Source organism: Castanea sativa, chromosome 6 (assembly GCF_040712315.1).
Source record: "Castanea sativa cultivar Marrone di Chiusa Pesio chromosome 6, ASM4071231v1".
Lineage (NCBI taxonomy): Eukaryota > Viridiplantae > Streptophyta > Magnoliopsida > Fagales > Fagaceae > Castanea > Castanea sativa.
The window spans coordinates 55,710,014-55,733,188 of NC_134018.1; the positions used below are offsets into that span (position 1 = coordinate 55,710,014).

The 23,175-nt window shown below is 34.8% G+C and overlaps 2 protein-coding genes across 7 annotated transcripts; both read right to left on the bottom strand.

Moving 5' to 3' along the window:
• Window positions 1-600: 600 nt before the first annotated feature.
• LOC142638417 (uncharacterized) lies at window positions 601-8,497 on the bottom strand. 6 transcript variants are annotated; one of them, XM_075812455.1, is made up of 5 exons: window positions 8,367-8,495; window positions 8,095-8,228; window positions 5,529-7,277; window positions 1,277-1,460; window positions 601-896 (listed from the first exon to the last, which is right to left on the bottom strand). In XM_075812455.1, exons 3-5 carry the CDS (start codon window positions 5,610-5,612, stop codon window positions 742-744), a joined length of 423 nt encoding a protein of 140 aa, XP_075668570.1. In that variant the 5' UTR covers window positions 5,613-7,277; window positions 8,095-8,228; window positions 8,367-8,495; the 3' UTR covers window positions 601-741. The 6 variants fall into 6 exon arrangements, with proteins under 6 accessions (XP_075668570.1, XP_075668565.1, XP_075668569.1 ...); XM_075812450.1 differs by having other exon boundaries at window positions 5,529-8,273; window positions 8,367-8,497; XM_075812454.1 differs by having other exon boundaries at window positions 5,529-5,876; window positions 8,095-8,489.
• A 2,040-nt stretch (window positions 8,498-10,537) lies between these two features.
• LOC142637934 (uncharacterized) lies at window positions 10,538-21,359 on the bottom strand. The gene is made up of 4 exons (XM_075811911.1): window positions 20,927-21,359; window positions 11,211-11,357; window positions 10,990-11,094; window positions 10,538-10,865 (listed from the first exon to the last, which is right to left on the bottom strand). The coding sequence occupies exons 1-4, from the start codon at window positions 21,002-21,004 to the stop codon at window positions 10,713-10,715; spliced, it is 483 nt and encodes a 160-aa protein (XP_075668026.1). The 5' UTR covers window positions 21,005-21,359; the 3' UTR covers window positions 10,538-10,712.
• Window positions 21,360-23,175: the final 1,816 nt, after the last annotated feature.

Sequence of the window (23,175 nt, forward strand, 5' to 3'; positions counted from 1 at the left end):
TGGTGATGTGCAATTACATGCATTTATGGGTTGTTATCGACATTAATCTTATTCTCTTTTCTTTCTTTCTTTCTTTATTGATGAAACTATACTAAAATGTTCAATTATTTATAACATACCCTAACCATAATACCATGAAATAAGGAAAGGGAGGATCCAAACTTTTGGATTTCAAACTTCAAAGGCACTTTTACAATATTAATTTCAGAAGATGCTAGGATCATAATTATTGCTACAACTTGCTTATGTGACAAGTTGTTAAGTGGTGGAGTAAAAATGGTGGATCCACCACCCACAACTTACCACGTAAACAAGTTGTGGCAAGAGTTGTAATCCTAACATTACTCATCAACTTCTCCAGTAAAAGTGGCACCCATTGGATAATCATCACTACTGATGGGCTTTAGGAAGAAAATTTTTCTTCCACGGAATAACTAGTAACTTCCCCAAAATAAACAATAAAAACCTGATAACTAAAATTCATTTTGTGCATGTATCACAAATGGAAATTAGGGTGCAAACTAGTACTAACTACATAAACCAAAATTATCAATTTAAGTTGATTAAAAACCCCAAAGCAAAGAATATAATGATTTAAACATCTACTACAAAGGTGAATTCAAAAAAGGTGGAGTTTAGAAATGTGTTCCATCTTTATGCAGACAGAGAAAGTTATAGGTTTCACTTCTTGACTTATTAGTACAGCTTAAAACTGTTTTAGGAGTCAGGGCCTGGCTTTAATTAGTTAGCAGAAACCAGGTCACAGCTCTCTAAATTGGCTACCTGCTCCACTTCTAGCCCAGCTTGATGAGGTAGGGAATCAGCTTTGGTGCTCTCTCCCAACTCAATGCTGCCCTCAGGACCAGTGCTCTCCTCCAAGTCAATGATTTCCTTACCTAGAGGAGATATAGAAGTTCATACGAAAAGAGAACATATAGTTCTAATTTTTTTTTTTTTTTTTGATAAGTAAACATATAGTTATAAATGAGAGCATGTCTCTTCCAAAGCAATAAATACCAACTTTAAAAAGTCATGTTTTACAAATCATTAACTTGTTAACATGTATCATATGATCCTCATCTCAGTAGCATCTTTGATGTTGTTTGAAAGGTAATTTTGAAGACAAGAATGAAACTTTTGTGATGAACTTTAAAAATTCATAGTAGTTGAATGAATTGAATTATAAATCTGAATATTCTTCCCTATAGATTATCTGTCAGAGAGAGACAGAGAGAGAGAGAACAGTTTTCAGTTATTGTGAGGTTCAGAACTTTACCCTGATCAACAGCTGACAACTTGAAGCTCTGACCTGGCAAACGCTTCCTCCAAGCTGAGAGGAATTTACTCCTTTTGACAGCCAATGACCTTGAGCTTTGGCCTGACAAACGTTTCCTCCTAGCTTTTTTGATAAGTAAATGTGTCCTCTTAGCATTTTTGAGAATTTTCTTGGCTTTAAATTTCTACACGGTCACAGACGTGAAAAAAGAAAAGTGGAAAATTATCAAAGTCTCAACATCTGGCATAAAATGCATAGAAAAATGCAAAGAGGAGGACCTTAATATATAAACGGAAAAATGACAGGAGGAACTAGTTTTACTTTAAGCAGCACACCATCTATTTGAGGAAACCAATGGGAGGAACATGCCAATCAAGTAAAATTGCTTTTCAGAAATATTATGAATGGGAATACATGGTGAAAGTTCTGGAGGTTAAAGCCTCCAGAACAATCAAGTTCAGACATTGGTAAAAACCAAAATTTGCTAGTGAGAACCATCCGCTCTTTCTACAAGAAGAGGCATAACACTTAACTGGAAATTCAAGAGATCAACTGAAACAATATGTTTTAAAAGTCAACTCATCCACAGAATTAAATGGAAACCTTCCAGCCACCCACCCCCCCCTCCCAAAAATAGAAATCAACTAAAAACCCTAAAAGAATGACTAAGTTAATTGCTTTGCCTTCCTTCAAATTGCCTCCAATATGAAATGTGTTAGGGGCATGAGAACACCCCAAGATGGCTGATGGCCTTATCATTCTAGAAAACTAGATGCCCATTACGGAAGAAAATGCTGGGACATTTTTTATATAAGTGGAACCCCTCCCCCCTCCTCTCCATCCAAATACCCCCAAATTGAGGGAATTAAAAATAAAGGGTTTGAGGGGTAAGATACCCCTCCAAATCCCCCTAAACCCTTCCTCCTCCCCCTCTAAAAAAATCCTAACATGGAAAATTAAACCATTCTCATTGTTCTCTCTCTACACCCCTCTACTCCACCTCCATCAAAACACCCTCTAAGGCATAGCAGATATTATAAACATCAATCAGAGCAAAAGTAAAGCTATTTGTGGATTCTTTCATCATATATTGAACTAGGACAACAACAACATGGCCATGGTCCCAAATGTTTTGGGGCTATAGATCCTCAACAAATTAGTTAGGGTCGACTATATATATTCCTCATTTGCATTAAAAGGAAAAAAATACTTAAAGTTACACTGGGTGTCTAAGAATGATTCAGTATTTTGCAAAGATAATTTAGTTAACCAAAATTTGTTCCACGCATGAAACATCCAGTTCTTAATGCAAAGACCAAGGTGGGAATCTATTCCAACACTAGAACCATACTGATGCGATGAACTAGGGCTAGTTTCCCTTTTTTTTAAATTACAAAATCAAAACAAGAAGAACAAGCAACAGAACAATCCAACAGACAAGAACAAAATAAAAGAGACACTACTAGTTCCATCCTATCCTCATGAAAGACTTTGTCGCCTGCAAGGAGAGACGGCACACATCCTTCAAAATAATTCTGAAAACTTGACAAAACCAAAGACCTTGAAGATTTTATTTACAGGTCTTGATGTCGTTGATGGTTGCTTGCTGCTAAATCCCATGTACACTTAGTACAGCTACTACAAATATCTTTACTACTAGTTAAGACCAGTATACTTTGAGAGACACTTTGTTTGAGAAAAAACAACACTTCTCACATATAGATTATGCTTTATGCCTTTAAGCCAAGAAAAGTGTAAATATCCAATAGCATATATGTTTATGACCAACATGTGGAAACACTCAAAAGGCGGATTAGGCTAGGCAAGATGTTGTAATGAGAACGTCAATCAGTAGTTCTCAACATCTAGCAAGCACCTTCTCCAACAAAAAGAATTAAATTAATAAGATTCTATTGCCTTTATCATCAAATGGTCAAAACTGGGCTTTCTCTTATGCACTTTGTAACAAGATTGTGTCAAAGAGGCTGTTAAACAACTTCTAACTTGAGTAAGTACTTTAAGGGTTATAGTTACATTTATCCTTAGTGGCACAATTATAATACTTGGGGGTTATACCTTCATAGTCACCTTACGAAAGTACACAGATGATTTCCTATCCTAGTAGGAGGGTAGAGGAAGCAAAGACAGAGAAGATTGTTTTATATCGAGCACTAGTAGCTAGTCGTTTAAAAATGTAACAGATGCATAGCCTACCTCAATGGCTCAATTCCCACAAGTCTAACTAGGTCAAGTTTTGTATTACATCTTGCTCCACTTCGGTTAGAGAATGAGCTAGAACCAGCTAACTAAAAAAATTTCGCCTAAAATGTTTGATTGTAGGTTGTTTATTGATCAAACCTTCACCTTTTTTTCCATATGTATACAATTTGGGCTCTAGAAGTCAAAGCAATGCATTTGAAAAAATGTAGATTTCTATAGAAAAGCATGTGATACAATTTGTAGTAATATTGCTAACCACAATGTCTAGATCCTTCTAACATTATTTCTTCATTTCTTTTGTAGCAAGGCTACTACATCAAGCTAGCAACTGACAGTGGAAAAAACAAACAGAAGCGGGACACATCCTAGCTAATAATTTTGTGGGCTTAAACATCTCACCCAAAAAGAAATCATTATGCATTCATCATATGATTAATAAGCATGCTCCCATAATGACACATGACCATGAAAATGCCACCATAGATGTCATGAACACCCATGCACAAGGAAGCACATCACCAATAAACACAGATAAAAATATCTAGATAGTATGAAAACATAGAAAAGACCCTCCTAATAGATATTCCATTCAATTTTTATAAAAAGAATTTCTCCGTTAGAGTTATGACAAATTCATAACAAAAAGGTCCCATAACTTTTTTTTCTTCAGCATATCTTCAAATACACATTACTCCAATGAACCCATGTTAACTCACACATGGACATTTCACCAGGCTTGATAGAAATATGTCATTCACTGCTCTGGAAGTGTCCAATTCAGTTACTTCCAGAAAATCCAATGCAAGTAAGCAATTTCAATCGTATGTCTTCAAGGAAACAATATGCCATCTCATTTACTAGATTACAAACACAAAACTACATAAAATACAAAGCATTTTCTTAAATGCATAATTCAACAACAGGAAGATATGACCGCCTGGAAGAATCCAAATGAAGTATATTAACGTTCATTTATGTTCATAATTTGCTTACCATCCTCCTAACTGATAAGATTTCCACTTTATTTAAAAAAGGAATATTAGTAATAATATAGAAAATTCTTTCCTTACATCTTCTCATCTACCAAACAAGGGAAGTTAAGATTTACTTTCGATCCCTCCACTTTTCCTTCCCTTTTACCAAACACTTATGAAAGAAAATCAACTTCTTGCCTTTTTCCATCCTCCCCATTTCTTCCTTCCTTCCACCTTTTCATTCTTTTGATTTTTTTTTTTTTTTTTTTTTAAAAAGGAGACTGTTTGTGTCTGCAATTTGAACTGGTCAGATCAGGAAATAAATACCATGGAGACACAGGAAAATCTTCTACCATTTAGGTTGGCTGAAGGGGCAAGCATTTCCATCATAAGGCCTACGATTCAGTATCCCCATCCCATTATTCAAGGAGAGTCATGGTTATTTTTTTACTAAAAGCAAAATGTTAAGACAAAGCACTGTAGGTCCTCATCTGATGCTACCAGCCCCACTTACTTCACAGTTCAGAGACTCAAATTACAGTATTTCCAAGGACTTGTTGACAAATGGTATTCCACTTTAAACAAGGGGCCACTCCAGAACATTGTTATCAGTATCAGAATGGAGACCATCTAGGCTGGTAAAATGGTCACCTTTCCTGGCAAGATCTATAAGGGAAGACTGGTCAATAAGGATATCCTCACAATATTCATTTCCAATTTCCATTGACAGAGATTTACCTAAGGAAGAGTATAAATTCTCTGGTCTAATTATCTAATCCTAGTCTGCTTCCATTAATCCAAAAAGATACAGTTCAAATTCATTGAAAAACAACCATCTTCAGTACCCCTAAATTCAACAAATCGATGCAAGCATAACATATTAGGCAACAAAATCTCCACAAAATTATATCGGCTTAATCAATCTACCATTAAAAACTAAAATCTTATCATAAAATGCAGGTAAATTTAATGATTATATTGGACTCATAAAGCTGAAATCCCCACCAGAAATTAAAAGATCAAAATAGACAGATGATGATGCATGGGTGTTCAATTACCAAGAGTTTAGATCTGTCTTTCTGGACTTCATTCTTCAAAATGCAGCTGGTAGGAATTACGCCTGATGATTTCTGATCTGCCATATAGGATAATTTCAACGGCACTGAAAATATTCTTCCTTTTACTTCCTCTCCGTTTGAGAAGCACTTCAACCCTAAGTCTATGATGAGAATGAGGCATTAAATGGCAATGCTTGAGAAAAAAAGATGCCTTTTAACACCACGTGTTGACATTCTCTCCACGTGTTCATTGCTGTAGTCACAAAATTTGCATGGAAATGAAGAGAATTGACCCTTGCTATTTCCTTTTTTTCTTTCCGTTACAAGGTTTTATCTTCTTCCTCTCTTCTTTTTTTTTCCATTTTTAAATAGCAAATACAAACAGAAAAAAATAATTATACAAAATCAAAGTCTCAAAAGGAAGAACGTAATCTAACTCAAAGCAAAACACTGAAATAAAAATAAAATAAATAAATCAACTCAGCAATCAATAATCAGCTTGATTAGCTTCTCCACAAGAATGGCTTGAAAAGGAGGCAATCCTCTTTATAATCATAGATAAGATAGGAAGCATTCATAGCAGCCAGGCAGATGTCCAAATGGGAAGTGAATAAACCTTTAAAATAGGATTATTGGTCCTATTTAACCAAAACCAAGAACAAAAAGACATTACCATGGTGGTTAAATGATCAAATAAATCACTAAAAGATAAGAATTAATAATCACGAAATAGGAACCTTAAATCCCATGCCCAGAACTTGGGCTACAAACAACCTACTAATCTGACCCTCCTCTCTTTTCTGTACTTGTCATATGCTAAACATTACTGTCTTGAACTTCTTGCACATTGATATGGTAAACTGAAGCACATCATGCTACATGTCAAACAACCCGATACAACTATTCAAATGATACTTACCTACAAGCTTGATAAAGAATGTTGTAATATCTTAACCTTGAATTAATCTAGAAACCTAGTTTTGCCCCCATACAATAGACCAGCCTACAGAAATGTTTGGTTAATCTCTTTAAGAACATGATCTCAAAGGAGGAAAACAGGGATGATTAATTTCCTCTACCATTGTAGAACATTATAGTGATTTTGGTATAAAAAAGATGGAATGCAGAGCTGTCAGGGCAGCAGCCCTGAAAACCCCCAACTGAGTAGCACCCCTCCTAACTTTTCCAGCCCAAAAGAATGCCTTCTTTATTCATGGGAGAAAACAGTTATAGCCTGAATCACATGTTCAAAGATTCAAGCCAGAACAGAAACATATCCCTACAAACAAAAAAACAAAAAAAACGCATGCCCTTCTTATCCTCATCCAAGAACTGTAAGCCATCAAACAGTAGTAGCATGAAAGAAATGAATTTTTTGATGGCCACATTGAAAATATAAGATACATGATCTCCGAGATCAATATAACTCTACATTTTCAGAAGATCGTCAATTAAGGCAGTGACAGTTGCCTTCACAGCTCTACACTCAACTGTTGGTTCCAACATTTAAAACATTCAGGAGCCTTATTTAAAATGTTTCATCCTCTCTCCGATTTTTTCGAAGTTTTTGCCAATCCACACAATAAGAGAGCCACGGCACTCTGGAATAAAGTCTTATCAAATGAAAAATTAAGCCATAACAAACTGTTCTTCAGGAGATGGCATTGAACCAGCGTACATCCATTCTCAAGGACTAACTTGGGTGTATTGATTTGATCCCAATCTCACGTCTTCAACCATAGGCAGTGACTAAGCAGAAAAAAAAAAGAGTTGAAGATAAGTACATTAAAACCTATGACCTGGGGCAGAGAAACATTAATAGTGGAGGATATTATTTGTTATCATTAACACTGTCGAAGCAATGGAGGCTTGGAGATTTAATCTTAACAAAGATGCTAGGCGGGTTATCACTACTCATCCTTTTGGATATCATTTATACATGCCTTCCGATTTCAAGATAAACTCGCGTCAACGAAATCACAACTTCTTAAGCCTCAATTAGGATCTCTAGAAGAATGCAAGAAATTCATCCATTGTTAAGCACTTTCCTTTCCTTTTCCTATACTAATTCTTTCCAACGTCCAAAACAACAACAACAACAACAAATTAGTCAAATAAAACTTTACTATAGATCCTTAACAGATTAGTCAACTCATTCGTTCTATTCCATCTAAAGTTATACTCTCTGTTACTTCCTTAATTAACATGTCATTTTTTACTACTTCTACTAATGTTAATTTTCGTCGAATCAACTCGCTCTTCTTCACCGGTACATTAATTGCTCTCCTCTTTCTACATTTGTTTCTAAAAGTGCAAATACCAGACAATGAATTCCTCTTTATACAAATACATTCACATTAACGAAGTGTTTAAACTCCAAAAGATTTTACAATATTCACTTTGCATATACCAAAAAAAAAGTTAACTTCAATAAATGATTCTTCAAATATAATTTGCAAATTAAGAAGTCAAAAAAGGCAAACAGCAATTTCAATTTTCTTTTTCTATCCCAACTGTTTTTTCCCCCCACAATGAAATAAACTAAATATTGAAGCAAATTACTAACTCTGCCATTGAAGCGTTAGAAATGTGGATTCAGAATCTTCCCCCGAAGCTGGAAGTGGAAGCGGCACATTGGAACTTTCCAGAAGGATATCCAAATGGCACGTGCCATTCCGTTGCTGCAGAAATGAAAAGGTCCTAGCAGAGCATGGCAGAGAAAATTGCAGAGAGATTGGTATATAACTATAGGATTTGAATTTTCCAACAAAACAAAATTTTGTTTGGTTAACAGGAAAATGTGAACACCGTCAATATATTGTGGAGAGAAATAGAAACCTTCGCTACGACGTCGGTTCCAATTCTTCAAGAAGCTAAAACGCCGTCGTTCGGAGGATCGCTCACATATTTTTCTCCGTTTAAAGTTCTTTGAAACGGCGGCAGAGTTTTTTGTTTATTGAGATTCTTGGGTCTTTTTTACCTTGTGGACCAAGAATATATATGTTGTAACTATATCATCAAACGACAGTCGTTTTTATTTATTGAAAACAATAACTGCCCATAATATAAAAACCTTGTCCAAAGACTCTAAATCATATTCGGTAGAGTTCTTTACGACCATAACAAAATCCTGTAAGTCGTAACATTTATTTTCGCAACAAGCTAAGATGTTGGTCTTTCACGGGTCAAAAAGAAATGAAATAAAATAAATTATACATAAACTCACTACAACTTAAAACATTGATGTTGTGAGATTTTATTGCGCAACTAAACTTTCTCAAGTTGTTAAGTATTTACATTCAAGGCCCTCATATATCTTGTTAAATTTTGGGAATTCCATGTCAAATATATTTTATTAGGGTAAACCATAGGTATGCACTTTAGATTTTTTTTAAACCTGGCAAAACTGGACCCAAACCAAAAAACCTACTTGAATCCAAAGAGAAAATATGGGTATTGGAGAAAATATGGGTATTGGTAAGAATTTTTTGGACCCATAAAAAAAGGGTCAACTCAAACCCGATCTATTGAAATGTAAAGTCGAGTTGACTCCCGAGTCACATAGTTTGACCTTTTATCAAAGGAGATTTTTGTTTTCGATACTTGATATAGAGATTTTCGTCGCTGCCACCTTCCATCGTCACTATCCCTGAATTCTACAAAATTGTTAAATTCATTCCCAACTTAGTTGATAATTTGTTCATGGCTAGTTGATGACAAATCGTTCCCTCTACAATCTTACGTGTATTAGTCAAACGACATTTTAAAGGCAAATACACACATGCTCGACTCATGCTCAACGCTGTATGCATAATGTTTTTATTTATTTGTTCTTTTATTTGTATTAAATAGAGGACAAAAACAGTATCATTAGGTTCTTTTTTTGTGAAATTTAATATGTGTGTGTGAGAGAGAGAGAGAGAGAGAGAGAGAGAGAGAGAGAGAGATCGGGTTGATCAAATCCTAAAAAGACTAGGTAAGTATTATGGGTTTTTCAACTTATTTAGCAGAACTCATTTCTAACCTGAATTTGATTTGGCTCAAATCAAACTAGACCAAAGTCAAATCCAATTGACCCAACCCGTTTGTCAGGTCTAACATCCACAATTATATCTCTTCAAAACAATAACATCCCTTGTCTAACTTTGAAACGACTATCCCTTTCTAACTCGACGACTGCAAACCTTAGTGAAACAAAACTACCCAGTCCATTTCTAAAATCTTGAAAAGTGGTCTTTCAGAATACTACGATTTTATTTTTAAGTGTTTTGACCTCACATCCGGTGAATTATATGACTCCAATTTAGATGACCAACATTTCCTTCAAAGTTATACATGTACGTAATTCAAGATTAAAAAAAAATGAAGAATTTAATTCATAAATTGGTAATGTGAGCTTTGAGCCATACGCTAACTAGCCCGTGGCCCATGACATGGCAGCAATAATGCAACCAGCTCATGACTTCATTTCCTTCAGTTAAAAAATGTTTTTAACCTTCAAATTAGACAGCGCAAAAGAAAACCACTAGTTCACTACAGCAATACCAGCTCATGAATGCCAGGCAACTGCCATTTATTAATCATGAGTGCAGAGTGGATTTCCTTTTTCAGACCATCATTTTTGACAATCTGCACATTAAGGAAACAGATAGGATTTAACTTTATGGCCATCTATTGAGGTTTAGTCTTAATCAATAAACATGCTTGAGAACTTGGCACTTATAAGAAGACTCAACGAATTGGTCATAGGTGACAATATGCATAGTTATAACACACCTCAAAATGTTCTAACCCTATTACATTTTCCAGTTTACATTATAACTTCACAGTTTTCAGACTCTGAAATAATATCATTTTTACTTCTAACATTATCAAAGATGACTAGAAACATAAAAAGGAGTGGGGGTAGGGGCATGAGAAGTCTATATATTCAAGACTCTTAACTGAATAGATTTAACTTTTAGTTCCAAGCACCAAAAGCCATTGAACAATAAAAGGTGGGGGGGGCCTTCATTAGTCTATATATTCAAGGCTCTTAACTGAATAGATTTAACTTTTAGTTCCAAGCACCAAAAGCCATTGAAATGTCTCAAATGGTCAAAACCAAGTTGAACTGAAAACCAGAACAAACATAAGCAAGGTACAGATGTTTACAAGTTCAGCATAAGGAAAAACATAAACAACTCATTTCATGATTATGCGACGGACTATACAACTCCGTCGATTATGTCCTGCTGCACCACATTCACTGCAGTGTGGTGGTTTCCTTGTTTTCCTTGGAGATTTGATGGGGCCAGTTGGAGCAGCTTTAGTTGGTCGAGGTTTAGGAAACCGTACCTGAAAATTCCATGTAAAGAAGAAAAACAAAACAAAAAAAGGTGAAAGATTTAAATTAGAAAAAACATTGTCAAAAATTTGTAACAAATATCAAGATAATGGGTGGATAAATGTTAAGTAATACCCATTCATCGGTCATGGGCGTGGAACAACTCAAACAGTTATGTCCAAATTCACCACAGCGGCTGCAGTGTTGCTTGAGCTCTTCTTCTGTAGCTCTCCTAAGTGCCTGAATATTCCAAGAATTAGAGCATATGGTAAGAAATAAAGTTAATACAAAAGATACTGTATGAATTGAAGGAAATATTGAGGAAAGTAAGCAGAGAAATTGATAGTCAAACATACCCATTTGCGGAAACTAGCTGAGAAACAAGTCAAATTTCCAACTTTACCACATTGGCCACATTGTCGATTAGCCACTTTTGGATCATCCCATTGGCCCACATTTATACTATACAGACGCAATGGAGGTGGTTGAGAATCTGTAGATCCCTGATAATTTTAAAAAGAATAAGTAGAGTGCGAAATGGGAGAGAATAGGAAAAGAATATAAAAAGGTTAAAAAATTTGTATGAAATTAGTGGACAAATGGCAAGGAAAATCCATTTTTATAAGCTTCCACATCTAGCGTGTATGTATGTCAATTTTATGTGACAATACACATAATTCATCAAACTGCCTACGGTAGGTAAAAATTGGCTACCCACACTAATTTTTCAAAAAAGCAATCTGTTGCAGTAATCATACTAATTGAAAACCAAGTACAAACACAATATAGACTTCATGTTAGTTATGCACAGCACTATCTAAATAAATTAAATTTATGTGCAGGTATTATCCAAATGTATAGCTTAAATTTAAAACTCCCTATGATAATTTTACATTTTCATAAGAATAGCCCTCATAGTAATTTTATACAAACAAGCTTTGAGCAAAAAGAAGACTACTCTCTACGTTTCTTATTTTCATAAGAATGGAAGTACAACATGTATAGCCCCAAACACAAGACCACTCAAACAAAGTCCCAACTAACAAAGATTTCAAATAATCTAAAGGTCTCTCCATATCTTCAAGTACGAGTATTGCACTCCTGCCAAATCAACCACATTAAACAAGCTGGTACCATATTCCAAATACTTGAAAATTATTTCCCCAACCAATTCCTCCATGCAAAAAGTAAAGAAACAACCTCCTTTGGCATCATCACTCAATAAATCCCAAACATAAAAAAAAACTTCACTCCACAAAGCATGAGCAAACAATGATGTCCACAATTTCCCCCATCAAATCAACACAAGCAACGCCAATTAACTAGGGGCAATCCCCTCTTAACAAGATTATCAATGGTAAGAATCATATCCCAAGCCGCTTTCTATAAAGAGAGAGACACTCTTTTAGGTGCCTTTACACACCAAATACTCTTCCAAGGGAAAGAAGCATTAGGAGGATCAGACAAAAAATTATAATAGGAGCACACATCCTAAACTCCTGACCGAGTCAATTTCCAAGTCAAATGATCATCACCCTCATCCCTTGGCAATTTGGAATAAAGAAGCTCAAAGAAAGTATACACACCCTCTAACTCCCAGTCATGAAAAGCACAGTGGAATTGTAAATTCCAGCTCCTACTTCCCCCTCTGAAGCATAAAAGACCAAGTCAGAAATTCAAGGTTCTTTAGACACAGAACATGCAGACAGATCAGGATAAAGGTCCTTTAGAGGAATATCAAAAAAAAATCTCCGCACCAGCTCTAATATTTTTCCACATGCCACAGCCATGAGCCCCTCCAACACTACATAGCAACTATTTTGAAAAACGACCATAATGTATTAATGCTTTTAATAGTGGTTAGGTACTTTAAGAAGACAATCTGATTGGGTACTTTGAAACAAGACCTATGTAATAATGGCGTAAACTTGAAATAGCCTTCTTCAATTTTACATAATGAAATTTTATTGAATTGAAAAAGGGAGAATCCCAAGTACATAAGGAATATACAAGGGCAACGCGAAAAATGAAGACCTAAAATCACAAAGATTCAAGAACCCTAAAAAAGAACAACAACAATCTCCCATACTCCTCAACCAATTAAACAAAGATCTAAGAAAGCAGAGTCTCAAATGAAGCAAAGATGCTTAAATCCCATCAAATGATCTAGCATTGCTTTCCTTCCAAAAAGACCAGATTAGGCATAGCGGGATAGCATTCCACACGTGATATCTTTGATTGCCTTTGAAGCTGCCTCTCCAACAGGCTAGGAGATCTTTCACTGAGTAAGGCATATAACCCAGGAAAATACCTTCTTTATTTGAGTTATCTGAAAATATGGGCTCCACAACAACCCTTAATTCTGTCATTTCTTTTCCAAGTTACTTTATTCAATCCTTTTTTTTTTATATAGGTAATAAAACTTTTATTCAAAAAAATTGAGCATCATGTTCACGATGGTGAACATTCTGATCAAGAAAAATAAGAGCAGATTCAAAGACTCAATCTAATAGAATGTAAGAAATCAAAAATGGAAATGCAATTCGTAAAACCCCAAACACACGCCCACTGAAACAAAGTACCGAAGAGAACAGCTTTTAAAAGATCTAAGGTTCCCTCCTTGTCTTCAAAGATGCGTTTATTACATTCCGTCCAAACCAGCCACATTAAGCATGCCAGGACCATATTCCATATGGCTAACAGATGCTTTCCAAACTAGTTTCTCCAAGCAAAGAGGAGAGAGCTAACTATCATCGGCATTACCCAATGGATCCCAAATACCTCGAAAATTGCACTCCATAATGCATGAGAAAACTTACAGTGGAGAAGAAGATGGTCCACAGTTTCCCCATCACAACAACACAAACAACACGTGTTAACCAAGGTCTGACCACACTTAACTAGATTATAAATAGTGAGTATCCCATCCCTAGCTGCTGTCCATAAAAAGAAAGACACCTGTTTAGGCACCTTTGCACACCAAATACACTCCCAAGGAAAAACCTCATTGTAGGGACCAAACAACTTATAGTAAGAGCGCACATTAAACACCCCCTTCTTAGACAACTTCCAAGTCAAAGTATCATCCCCCTCACCCCTCAGCATGTGGGAATACATAAACTCAATGAAAGAACACACATTGTCTTGCTCCCAATCCTTTGGAGCTTGACAGAATTGAAAATTCCAGCTCCTACTTCCCCCTTCTGAGGCAGATGCAATAAGGTCAGAAATCCAAGCCTCCTTAGATCGGGAACGGGTAAACAGATCAGGAAAAAGGTCCTTTAAAGGAGTACTCCCACACCAAGGATCATGCCAAAAACTAATACGGTGACCCTCCCCCACATTATACTCTACCTGTCCAAAGAACTTCTCGGCTCCTTCTCTAATGCTCTTCCACATCCCACACCCATGAGTACCTCGTACAAATCTAGTGCACCAGCCTCCTCTAGCCTCGCTATACTTGGTTGCAATAACTTGACGCCATAATTTGTTACTTTATTCAAACCATAAAGTTACTCTACATTAATTTGAGTCAGTAAGTCCTAAGGCTCCATTTATAATAGTAAACTCCTTGTATTGTAATCCCTAAGTTTAGCTGCCACAAATATTCAGCTGCTAATCACTTTTAAGCCTTATGAAGGAGGACCATCACAATCTTTGATTTAACTTTTAAATAAGGAGGGCTAATTTAAAGACTGCCCTAGTCAACTCTGGCAATTAAGGATTGTAGGTGAAAACCTTTCAGCATTTTAAATACTTCCTCCATCTCTTTTGTTTGTCTGCTTTAAAAAATCCAACTTTTTAAAAGGAAATCATTTAATGCATTTCTATCAAATAAAAAGGTATAAGCGTCCAACATGACCCTCTTTAATTTCAATTCAAAGAAAGAGAAAGGACAAGAGGCACTAACATTTTCAATAAAATATAAGGCAACATTAGTAAAGTTATTCAAATTATGCACGTTAACTTTTCAATGTGGACATTGATTCGAGACATCCCAAAAAGAAACAGTGAACAGTAAAAATGGAATTGAGGGAGTAACAAAAAACCACACAACAAAAGAATTTTCAACCAACACATTCATTATATTTCAACTGACTTCAGTTTGTTTTCAAACAGTAGAGTTCCATCTTACTCATCTGCTAGATGCAGATGATAGGCCTAGGTTTAACCATTGTAGCACTACATTGCAACCTCTACTAGTGGTTCAATGGTCCAGTGTTTCTATTAAATCAGACTCATGACTTTTGATGACAATGTTGATGAACTATACATCCACCTACACACTTCCAATTATAGAAGACCTAGCACTCTGACCACCTATTGCAACAATTGAAAGAAACTGGGGTGAAGCTTGAATGAAAGCAGAGAAAAAATTTGTATAAAAAGGAAACTGACCGTATTTAAATACTAATGAGCTCTAGCTCAACTAGCACCTCCTTCCCTTATAAGTTATAGGTGGAGGGTAAGGTCATGGGTTCGAGGCACATCAGGTGCTTGTGTAACTTACCATTCAACAAAAATAAAATTAAAAAAACATACCTTCTGTAAATGAGCTATTGTACATAAATCAGCACATTTACATTTAACGTGATAATTATGTTGAATATCTTGACTCTATATAGAATGGTTACTTACCAAAAAATGTTTGAATAGTAGACTCACCTTTCTCACCGAGTAGCAGGGCCATATGTAGAACCAAAAGGCAAAAACTGTAATAGCAAATTTTACTCTTCTAGTTTTACTAGTAACTTAGACTCATTCACCTTTAATAGCAGTCTCCATTAATTAAAGCTAAGAAATGTGCATTACAACATGCTTCCACTTGTAGTAGCAATCTGTTTTAACTATATTACACCACTTACTTTTGATGATAATATTAATGAATCTAAAATAATAAAATAGCACATGCCACCATGCTTTGCAGCATTGTGAAAAGTGTTGCAAATGTTGAAAGAACCAGGACATCATTTGAAAAAAAAAAGTATAAAAGAAAATTTGATTTAGATTGGATCTAATTTTGGTGTGAAAAGGTCCATTTAGGCATATAGGCAATTATTATGATGAATACCTTGACTTCATACAGTTCAAAACAATATGCTTGGGATTCAGGATTGATTTTTTTTTTTTTTTTCAATAACTTAAGTCCTCAAGAGTTCCATATTTCACACTTCGTAACTATTATACCATGGCCGGTAGCCAAAATTATTGCCATTAATAGAAGTTCTACAATTCTAAAGTTTTTAGAAAACTATACACATGAATTTTGAAACTTGATCTAAATGAATTTAAAAAATTTATAAAAAAAAGGTAAAAAGAAAAAATAACAACAACCATGCCCATGCTCCTATTGGTAGTGGTCTTAGTGTTTTTACTAAATTGAGACCCACTATTAATGATGGTGGTTCTTTAGAAAAATGAATTAAAATAATAATAATAACGCACGTCTCCATGCTTTTCAGCGTGGCAACATGCATTGGTAAAGTTGAAATGAATAAGAACATAGTTTGAAACGAAAAGGCATAATATGTTTGAGATAGAGCCTTGATTCTTATACACACAATAGATATTATAACAAAATACACTCATTCAAATTTTTTGCTCTCCTACTTGGTGGTAAATATGTGGTCAATCCTGACTAATCTATTAAAGATCCATAGCTGACTCCAAAAATTTTGGGACTAAGGTTTTGTTGTTGTTGTACTTGGAAGTATGATATGCTTTCTTTTGATTCATTATTTTTTCCTTTTCTTAAAATTTTTACATTCTCTCTCTTTCCTCTCTTTTCTTTTCAATGTATAGTGTAAGAGACAAATAAACTTATACTTCTTAAATAGAGTCGTTACTTTCCATAGAGGTTCATTAAGAAGTTGAAATAAGAATCGTTACTTTCCATAGCGGTTCTTTAGGAAGTTAAAGTAAAAAAAATAACGCATGCCACCATGCTTTCTAGCATGGCAACACGCGTTGCTAGAATTAAAACAAATTAGGAAATAGCTTAAAAGGAAACTAAAAGGCATTTTAATGTCAACACATATTCATATCATATACTTCAGTATACTAAAGTGGTGTCGATGGTAGATCCATGTGAAAATGATGTTACTTTAATTATAACTTGCCACCATAGCAAGTTGTTATAAATTTTAATACCTCGCATTACACTACTAGAAATTAGCGACATTTGTAAATTGGAATCCTTTTAGACCCATCTTTATGTTCTAATTGTCCTTTTACAAATGTTTCAAACTATGATATTCTTTTTGGTCACTAGATAAAAAGGTTAAAGGTCAAGTGTTTCCTATTTGTTTGCTAAAGTGGTATCATTTGTTCTTATCAACATTCATTTAATTGTTGAATGCATTTTATGGAAAGGAAATCATATGGTAAACTATCTTAAGTTGATGATATTATTATTAAAAGCAATTCTTTAATCATTTGGATTTCAATTTCAGCCCTTCGTCCATTTCTAGAGTTTAGTGGCATTTTCTGATTGCCTATGGATATACATTTACTTGCATATGAGTAATATGAAACTAACAATATTTAAGTATGATGTTATAGTGTACCTCACCTTGTTTACTATTCCTTCTAGTATGACTAAACAGCTGGAGAGATTATAGGGAAACTTTTTGTGGGGCGCCTCGGATGAAGAGTTTAAGTTCTCTTTGGTGGCATGGAACACCATATGTTCTCCTATTGCCACTGGTGGGTTAGAGATATGACGTTTAGGGAGTTTTAATCCAAACCTTTATGTTAAGTGGTTATGGCGGTTTGGAACTAAGGTAACTCATTTATGGCGACGGATTATTACTAAGAAATATGGGGAGGGATGGGGTGGTTGGACTTTGGGATTAGTTAGGGTACCTCATGGCTGTAGCTTATGGCAGAGTATTAGGGCAGGCTGGGACACTTTGCAGCGATTTGTGTCTTTCGAGGTAGGGGATGTTTAAGGCTTTGGCAAGATGTGTGGTGTGGGAGTCATTCTCTTAAAGAGTTGTTTCCAAACCTTTATGCTTGCTCACTTAATCAAAATGCCTCATTCCATTCAATTTTGGATTGTCATGTAGAAGCAGTATGGCAGACCTGGAACATGAGATTTCATGAAGGTTTTCATGAGTGGGAGTTGGAAGCAGCCATTTCTTTCTTAGATCTTCGGTACTACAATATTCCTAGGAGGGAAGGGGTGACGGGAATGGAAATTGAAAAGGGAGTGGCATCTTTTCCGTGTGCTCTTATAATGAGGTTATTCAAGGTGCACCAACAAACTTTTTCCCTTAGAAGAGAATTTGGCATGCTAAGGCACCTAAGAGGGTCTTTTTCTTTGTTTGGACAACCACCTGGGGAATGACCCTTTAGTGATATCTGCTGGTGTAGTGAGGAGACGGTAGACCATTCGTTGCTCCATTCTGAAGTTGCCTTTGATTTATGGAGCCTAGTTTTTAGGTTGTTTGGGAGCCATTGGGTGTTATGAAGGAGTGTGATCAACTGGATGGAGATTTTGGTTTTTGGTTTGGGAAGCACTATTAGGCGATTTAAAAATTGCACCATTATTTTTTATGTGGCAATTGTGGAAGGAGCACAATGATTGTATTTTTAAGAATACAATCAGTTCAAAAAACTAGCTTGAAGTCTTGCTAATTTGAACTCTGTTTAATTGGACCCGTGCATGGGGTCTCACGGGTAGTATCGCTCTACTGGATTTCAAAGAATCACTTATTTTTTGGCATAATTTAAGTAATTCTTTTAGATTACGGTGTGCTCAAAGTCATGAGCCTGCCGTGACTTATTTTATTAATAAATTATTTACTTATATGAAATATAAAAAGTCTTATTATTGGGGATTCTTTAATTTGTTGCTTAACACATTTATTATTTAATCATGATTTTCATATTAAAAATAGCACATTGCTCTCTCTTGAGGCGATGAATGCTAGGAAAATTTAATATGAGCATGTTTTTAACGAATAAAGCTTGCAGTCCTAGTCTGTTGGAACTTGGAACACATAAGATTTCATTAGCTTATGTGAGAAAGCTTGTTAGGTGGTAATTAGTATTGCAATTTAGATAAAATGGAAAGTATCCAGTTTTCCATTCCTAATTCCAAGAATCTTGATTAGATTTTCTTATGAAGTGAACACTTTTAACATGTTGAATCAATTGGATATTTACATTATATTATGTCCATTAATGTTGGACCATTCTTGGCCCTAACATTGAATGTCATAATAGTCCTTCCACTTTCCAAACACCATGGAACACGAAGTCAAATTTTCTCTACCACCCTAGAACAAAGCTTCATAAAATAAAGCAAGCTTAAATTATGAAATATCTGTAATGCGAAGCAAGTGCAGCATGCCTTTACTAATTCAAAGATTCTGATCATACAACAACAACAACCAAGCCTGAGTCCCACATTTTGGGGCCAGCAATGGATCCTTAACAAATTAATCAAGGTTGGCCACATGTAATCTAGGGGAAACTCCTAATATGTATCTATAGTGGAATCATTCATAATAGAGTGACCAAATTTTACGCGCTGGCAGTCAACCTACCGCAAACCTCCTCCTTTTTCTGGGTTTGGGACCGGCTGTGAACAAAACATATGACAGCAAGCATAGACATATGTGGAGTTATTATTAATCATAAAAATTAATTTTTTTAAAAAAAATCCTTAAAAAACAGAATGGAAGGACGTTAACTACTCTATCAACAATGATTAAAACAGTTTTCCTAATTTAATATCTAAGTGCAAGAAAATGGAGATCCAAAAGCAGTAAAGAAAACAAAACAAAAATTGGCATATGGAAATGTAATATTACAGGAAGGGAAAACTGAACCTTGAGTGATTGACACAATGCTTCTAGAAATATTATATGAATTTAAAATTCTCTATTGTAAAATTTCCTTCCAAATGCACTCAATAATGTACAAGATAACAAAAAGCACCAATGATACCTACTTTGCACAAATAAATTGAATTCATTCATGTTTCATTTATTTTTATGGCCATTAAAGAAGGTCATCACGCATAATATCAACAAAATGACGACCATAACAAAAGTATGAATTTAAAAGGATTCAATTCTCCAAAGATCACTGATTCATATCTTACTGAAGAACATAAAGGGTCAAATATGAATGAGGTAATAATTTTTAATGACCTCAATACCTAATGCATATCTCAAGAAAGCAATACATAGATGAAGCCCACTTCACATCTTGAACAACCAACACATAATGATCAAGTTTAATGAACATGAGTTAATATTCAATAAATAGACATTTGGATCAACCAAGTCTCCTTCTAAAAAAGATTTCTAATTTTCAATTAGTTGCAAGTTATATCCAAATTTCTTCCAGTTTTAGCAATACACATCGCATGTAGGAAAGCAAGGTGATATTTGTTATTTTTCACTTTCAATGTTCTTATTAAAATATATAAGCAAGATTTCATCCCAAGGAGGGAAATAGGAGATTAGAACTAGTGACCTCAGCTTCACGAGTCATAGAATTGCCGCCAACAGAATTTCCATGAAGTTCTTTCTTTCCTGATCTTAAATCTGTGAATTCATTACTCATGGGAAGGGGAAAAGGAAACAAAAAGGACAACCAAAATGGTCAATATCTCAATACTTAATGCATATCTAAACGAACCAAAACAGATAAGAAGCCCACAGACATTTTGACTATTTCAATCAATAAGGACCCAAAAGAATCAAATATCAAAAACATACACGAAAATAATCAAAAGGGTCAATAACTGTACTTATGCAGTCAAATTCACAATGATCACAAATTTGTAAGATAGCAAGAAGAGAGAGAGTACCCATTTCAATTTTTAAACTTTTTTACTTAATAAACATAAAATTCAATAACCAAAACAGACATGTAAAAATCAGCAGAGTCTACAACTCAACCAGTACACTTAATCAAAATTTTGTGAAAGAACAAGCCCAAAGTATATTGAATAACCAGCAGCATCCATAACTGAATTCAGCTACACAAAATTCACAAACCTAAAGTACATATCAAATTCCCATTATGAAGATTTAAGGTAAAGAAGTAAGGTTACCACGGATTCAGTATCAGACACCATCTCTTCCTCCTTAGCCTCAGTGGGCATCAAATTCTTCGAATTCCCAGCAGCCATTTTCCTCAAAAAACAGACCAAACACACAAAGTAGCTCTGAAATGTATTTGCTTTGAACTCAAAAGGCAGGCTTTTTCTGGGCAACAGAGTATATGGGTTTGTAACTCAGATATGAACAAGAAATTAAATGGGGTTGTTCGAGCTGAAAAGGAAATTATGGGTCTGAGCCCACGTGTCGCCATTTGGAGTGGAACCCAGAAATTGTGACTGCAAATTTTGAAGAGAGAAAAAAAAGTTTTTGATTCTTTTTAAGAGTTAGCACCTTGAATCAGCATGAAGAAATGGACAAAAGGGAGTAATGGGGTGTGTGAGGTTTGCTGGGTGTGGCGGTTTTTGGGTTCTTGGGGTACGTGCAAGGTGGCGAAAAAGAAGACAGAGTGAGAGAACTGAGAAAACCAGCCGTTACTGGATTTCAAATATGGTAGGTAGAAACAAATACGACATCGTTTTGGCTTGTTAAGGAAGGTAAAAAGTCCTTTTGAGGATTTGGCAACTTTTTATTTCACAACTTGTATTGTCAATTCAAGGCTGGGTGGGTTTGTATTTCTTGTTTGGGAGATGTTTAACCATATTTGAAAATGAAAAACTATGGCAATATCAATACCCATAAAAAGAGAGACTTTAAAAAAACTGTAGATAAATAAATAAACTAAATCATTAAATGAAAGCTATCTATACCGATTTTTTTTTTTTTTTTTTGCTTACAAGTGGAAGATAGGGATTCGAAATTTTGAACACTAGGTTTTTTTTTTTTTTGATAATCTTGAACCCTAGATTCTCCCCCATGAAAAATACTATTAGGGTAACTAACGAGTCACAAGTCTCTTGACAATTCAAGTTTAACTTACAATATCCATTTATATCCCACTATCTTGATTAATTTTTAAATTAGCAAATTAGTGAATAGTTACCCACAAAATATTAGGGCATTTGAAATGTGTTACATAAGTTTAAAAAAAAAATGCAATCAATACTGTAACATGAGATTAATTTGGATAATATTGAATATTACAAGTTAAATTTTTAATTAGATTTTGATTTTTTTTTTTTTAGAAACAAATACACACATAAGGGAGAGATAAAAAGGGTTCTAATATAAGGGCACACCACAACTCCACTCAAAAGCCATAATAAATTTTTAATTAGATTGTTAATTACAATTTTTTAGTTTAAATTACACATTGCAATTTCACCCATAGCTAAAAATAAATAACTATAATAAACCATCAATTAAGTCCATCTATTTTGGCAAATTCCTTTTAATATCATAAATTCATGTAACACATAATTCTAACATTTTGAAACTCATCAAATAACAATATGTGTTAAGCAACTATTCAATATTAGTAGTTCGAAAGTCAACATTTGGGAAAGTGTCTTAGTGGTATAGTCAATTTGTTGACTATGTGTTTTGATTAGATTTTTACCTATTTGTTTATTTTCTTATGTACAAATTTTTAAAGCCTTATTTTTTTACTTTCACGGTTTGTTATGAGTCATTAATCTGTATCTAAAGAAAAGCCGCTCATGCATTAGTTTAGATGTACTTTCTATATCCGTAGTATCTAATCCTACATCAATTTCATGTATTTTCTATATACACAGCATCTAATTCTATTATGTCAATGTCAACATATAATAAGAGGTCTTCAACTTCAAGTGATAGCTCATTAGTTTTTTTTTTTTTTTTTGGTTTCCCACAGTGTTCCTCAAAACTTTCAACCAGAGACTAATCATTGTTCGTAACAGGTGGGCCCATAATGGGGTAAATCTTATGGGCAAATCGCTGGCCTAGGGAGTTTTTTCAAAGTGCTGGTATCTGGACTTGAACTAGGGAGGTTCTAGTCAAATCCAAGACAGCCACTTTGAGACCAAGTGCCCAACCACTTGGCCAACCCCACTGGGTTAGTGATAGCTCATTAGTAATAACATCATTTATGATGCTATGGTTCAAACCTCGCGTCCACTTCCATCCAATGCTCCGCTTGATTAGATGTGGTGCATATCAACCATCATAACTCCACTCTCCTTTTATAACATTTTGAAACAATTTCTACAATACTCAATCAAAATAAAATCAATCATTTTCTTATAATAATTTGACTTGACTAGGCTATAACCACTCACAATCATATTTGAATGGAGTTAAGAATAGTTCAAACTTGCTAATA

Coding starts and splice junctions, on each gene's coding strand:
- LOC142638417 (XM_075812450.1), bottom strand. CDS start 5,612: ATGGCAGATCAGAAATCATCAGGCGTAATTCCTACCAGCTGCATTTTG. Junction 1,461..5,528: donor AAGACAGATCTAAACTCTTG/GTAATTGAACAC, acceptor GTGACCGTGTAG/AAATTTAAAGCCAAGAAAAT. Junction 897..1,276: donor GTTGTCAGCTGTTGATCAGG/GTAAAGTTCTGA, acceptor TATCTCCTCTAG/GTAAGGAAATCATTGACTTG.
- LOC142637934 (XM_075811911.1), bottom strand. CDS start 21,004: ATGGCTGCTGGGAATTCGAAGAATTTGATGCCCACTGAGGCTAAGGAG. Junction 11,358..20,926: donor TGTCTGATACTGAATCCGTG/GTAACCTTACTT, acceptor TAAAATTATCAG/GGATCTACAGATTCTCAACC. Junction 10,866..10,989: donor CGCCCATGACCGATGAATGG/GTATTACTTAAC, acceptor TGGAATTTTCAG/GTACGGTTTCCTAAACCTCG.